This window comes from Eucyclogobius newberryi, unplaced genomic scaffold (genome assembly GCF_026437365.1).
Source record: "Eucyclogobius newberryi isolate DKJ021-1_F unplaced genomic scaffold, fEucNew1.0.hap1 SCAF_12, whole genome shotgun sequence".
Classification (NCBI taxonomy): Eukaryota; Metazoa; Chordata; class Actinopteri; order Gobiiformes; family Gobiidae; genus Eucyclogobius; species Eucyclogobius newberryi.
In genome coordinates this window covers 2,554,381-2,559,010 of record NW_027315746.1, presented here as the reverse complement: position 1 = coordinate 2,559,010, position 4,630 = coordinate 2,554,381, and the positions used below count along the sequence as shown (strand labels likewise).

General features: G+C 39.3%; 1 protein-coding gene across 1 annotated transcript; it reads right to left on the bottom strand.

Moving 5' to 3' along the window:
• Positions 1-387: 387 nt before the first annotated feature.
• On the bottom strand, positions 388-1,882 carry LOC140355640 (pancreas transcription factor 1 subunit alpha-like). Its single transcript, XM_072440302.1, has 2 exons — positions 1,126-1,882; positions 388-992 (listed from the first exon to the last, which is right to left on the bottom strand). The coding sequence occupies exons 1-2, from the start codon at positions 1,706-1,708 to the stop codon at positions 796-798; spliced, it is 780 nt and encodes a 259-aa protein (XP_072296403.1). The 5' UTR covers positions 1,709-1,882; the 3' UTR covers positions 388-795.
• Positions 1,883-4,630: the final 2,748 nt, after the last annotated feature.

Below are 4,630 nucleotides of genomic sequence, written 5' to 3'. Positions count from 1 at the left end.
CCGGTAGAACATGTGACTGAAGAGGGGCGTGGTCAGACAAACACAGGTAGAACATGTGTGAAGAGGGGCGTGGTCAGACAAACACAGGTAGAACATGTGTGAAGAGGGGCGTGGTCAGACAAACACAGGTAGAACATGTGACTGAAGAGCGGCTCGTTTAGTGCACATTATGCAAATGAGTTGATGAACGCTGATAAATTAGATCGTTTTTTAAAAAAATTTAATTTGATTTTTCAGCTAAAGATTATTTTTAAATTAAATTAAAATTTAACGGTTTTAACGGTAAAAACACTGAGGACATTTACAATAATCAGAAAATGCAAATTTCAACATTTATTCTTCTTCTGTTGTATTTGATTAAAAATACAAAACACTCAAAAGTTTGTCACGTGTTTCTTTTTTATTTAAATTATTAAGAAATGTTCTTTTTTAACAAAAGTACAAAAAGACAAAACATTCTTTGTCACATTGAGCTCATAAAACACATTTAACAAAATGTCGTGAGCGGATCTGAATAAAAAGTAGAAAAATATGGCTGTGATTCATGGAATTAAATTAAATATATTACATTTAACACATTGAATAGATTGCCCGCTGCGTCTTTACAAAAATATTAAAATATTCTCTTATAAATTATAAATATGTACAACACAGTGGAAATATTACACTGTTAACGCGCTCAGACATCATCCCGGTCCTGACCCGGTCCAGACCCAATCCAGACCCGGTCCTGACGCGGTCCTGACCCGGTCCTTACCCGATCCAGACCCGGTCCTGACGCGGTCCTGACGCGGTTCAGACCATGAGGCCCAGCGGCAGCTCGTGCGTCAGCTCCGTGAGCCCCTGGTGCCGTTTGCGCGGGTCCTCGGGGGTCCAGACCTTGGCGGTCCGGATCACGTGCTGGTCCCGGAGCTGTTTGTGGTCGGACCAGGACAGAGAGTGTCCCGCGAGCGGCGGAAGTCCAAAGTCCGGGTCAGAGGGCGACGGGGAGCCTGCGGAGAGAGAGAGAGGGTTTATTATTATGGAGTCACACGAGCTCGTCACTGACAGGACATTATTATTATTATTATGATTATGATGATTATTACTATGATTATTATTTGGTGACATGAGTCGCGCACTTACGGGTGCCTCTGTGGCAGATGATGACCTTCTTGGGCTGCGCAGGCGCGTCACAGCCCTGGTTACGCAGAGGCACGTCAGACTGGACCAGCTCCGCGAGGAAGTTGATGTATCCGATGGCGAGACGCAGCGTGTCCACTTTGGACAGTCTCTTCTCGTACGGGAGCGTGGGGATGTGCGTGCGCAGGCCTTCGAACGCGTCGTTGATGGACTGCATGCGCCGCCGCTCGCGCACGTTTGCGGCCTGACGCAGCTGCTGCAGCTCGCGCTCGGACCGGAGGCGTCTGCGCCGCTTGAGGAGCGCGGTGTGCGCGGCCAGAGGGGACAGCTCCGGGGCGGAGTCTGCGCAGAAGGACAGCGACGAGGAGGACGAGGAGAAGGACAAGTTCCCCAGCTCATAGTCCGCGTCGTGCCGCTCGCGGCCGCTCTCTTTGTAAAAGTCTCTGCCGCTCTCTTTGTAATAATCAGTAAAAGTCAGAAAGTCCACGTCCTCGTCCAGAAAGTCCTCCGGGTCCAGGTCTCGCGAGGACTGGTCCGTGAAGAAGTCCTCATCGTCAAAGTACGGCGAGAAGGGCTCGAGCTCCATCTCTGCTCTGGGACCCTCGCGGCGCGCGAGGCCCTTTATACTGACAGAGGCGCGTGTCGAGTGGCCACGGCGCCAGCCAATCACAGCGCACCGACCCCCGCGCACCAATCAGAGCGCGGTCCGACAGACGCTCGAGAGATTAGCGCGAGTCTGCGAGGAGGCCACGCCCCCTGTGCGCGGACTGTCCCAATAAACACTTATGATGATGAAGACTTATGATGATGAAGACTTATGATGATGAAGACTAATGATGATGAAGACTTATGATGATGAAGACTTATGATGATGAAGACTAATGATGATGAAGACTTATGATGATGAAGACTAATGATGATGAAGACTAATGATGATGAAGACTAATGATGATGAAGACTAATGATGATGAAGACTTATGATAATGAAGACTTATGATGATGAAGACTTATGATGATGAAGACTTATGATGATGAAGACTTATGATGATGAAGACTTATGATGATGAAGACTTATGATGATGAAGACTAATGATGATGAAGACTTATGATGATGAAGACTAATGATAATGAAGACTTATGATAATGAAGACTTATGATGATGAAGACTTATGATGATGAAGACTTATGATGATGAAGACTTATGATGATGAAGACTAATGATGATGAAGACTTATGATGATGAAGACTAATGATGATGAAGACTAATGATGATGAAGACTAATGATGATGAAGACTTATGATGATGAAGACTAATGATGATGAAGACTTATGATGATGAAGACTAATGATGATGAAGACTAATGATGATGAAGACTAATGATGATGAAGACTTATGATGATGAAGACTTATGATGATGAAGACTTATGATGATGAAGACTAATGATGATGAAGACTTATGATGATGAAGACTAATGATGATGAAGACTAATGATGATGAAGACTAATGATGATGAAGACTTATGATGATGAAGACTTATGATGATGAAGACTAATGATGATGAAGACTTATGATGATGAAGACTTATGATGATGAAGACTTATGATAATGAAGACTTATGATGATGAAGACTAATGATGATGAAGACTAATGATGATGAAGACTTATGATGATGAAGACTTATGATGATGAAGACTAATGATGATGAAGACTTATGATGATGAAGACTAATGATGATGAAGACTTATGATAATGAAGACTTATGATGATGAAGACTTATGATGATGAAGACTTATGATGATGAAGACTAATGATGATGAAGACTTATGATGATGAAGACTTATGATGATGAAGACTAATGATGATGAAGACTTATGATGATGAAGACTTATGATGATGAAGACTTATGATGATGAAGACTTATGATGATGAAGACTTATGATGATGAAGACTTATGATGATGAAGACTAATGATGATGAAGACTAATGATGATGAAGACTTATGATGATGAAGACTTATGATGATGAAGACTTATGATGATGAAGACTTATGATAATGAAGACTTATGATGATGAAGACTTATGATGATGATGATGAAGACTTATGATGATGAAGACTAATGATGATGAAGACTTATGATGATGAAGACTTATGATGATGAAGACTTATGATGATGAAGACTTATGATGATGAAGACTTATGATGATGAAGACTTATGATGATGAAGACTAATGATGATGAAGACTAATGATGATGAAGACTTATGATGATGAAGACTTATGATGATGAAGACTTATGATGATGAAGACTTATGATAATGAAGACTTATGATGATGAAGACTTATGATGATGATGATGAAGACTTATGATGATGAAGACTTATGATGATGAAGACTTATGATGATGAAGACTTATGATAATGAAGACTTATGATGATGAAGACTTATGATGATGAAGACTTATGATGATGAAGACTTATGATGATGAAGACTTATGATGATGAAGACTTATGATGATGAGGACTAATGATGATGAAGACTTATGATGATGAAGACTAATGATAATGAAGACTTATGATGATGAAGACTTATGATGATGAAGACTTATGATGATGAAGACTTATGATAATGAAGACTTATGATGATGAAGACTAATGATGATGAAGACTTATGATGATGAAGACTTATGATAATGAAGACTTATGATGATGATGATGAAGACTTATGATGATGAAGACTAATGATGATGAAGACTTATGATGATGAAGACTTATGATGATGAGGACTAATGATGATGAAGACTTATGATGATGAAGACTAATGATAATGAAGACTTATGATGATGAAGACTTATGATGATGAAGACTTATGATGATGAAGACTTATGATAATGAAGACTTATGATGATGAAGACTAATGATGATGAAGACTTATGATGATGAAGACTTATGATGATGAAGACTTATGATAATGAAGACTTATGATGATGAAGACTTATGATGATGAAGACTTTCAAATAAAGAACTTAAACACTTTAACATCATTGAATCACTTTCTGCTCTTCATATGTACAACTGTAAATATGTGGACATATCAAGCCTATTTTATTTAATTTACATTTTTATTCTTATTTTTTTTATATCTGATCGCTTATAGTTATGACTTATTCATTGTTTTATTGTTTTATGTTGCACCAGGACAAGTTCCTGTGTTTGTGAGTTTTTCATTGACACTGGCAATAAATAGATCTTCTACTGAAAGGGTTTTTCAGACTTCCTGTAAGTGATCTGTTCTTCTGGATCTGCCTCTGTATCTACGTTGCAACAATGAAATTTCCCCATGTGGGACAATAAAGGATTATCTTATTTTATCTTATCTTAAACCTTTTCTGATTCTGAAGATGGTCAGAATCTGACCATGTGAGTCCGGCCTGAACCGGAACTCTGGGTTTTTAAAGCTCTTAAACACAGTTATATCTTCAGACTGTTCCTTTATAAACAGGATCTGAG

What these genes read in the sequence shown, in the direction of transcription:
- LOC140355640 (XM_072440302.1), bottom strand. Translation starts at nt 1,708, where the DNA reads ATGGAGCTCGAGCCCTTCTCGCCGTACTTTGACGATGAGGACTTCTTC. An exon ending in CATCTGCCACAGAGGCACCC is followed by an intron (nt 993 to 1,125) that starts GTAAGTGCGCGA and finishes CTCTCTCCGCAG; the next exon opens with GCTCCCCGTCGCCCTCTGAC.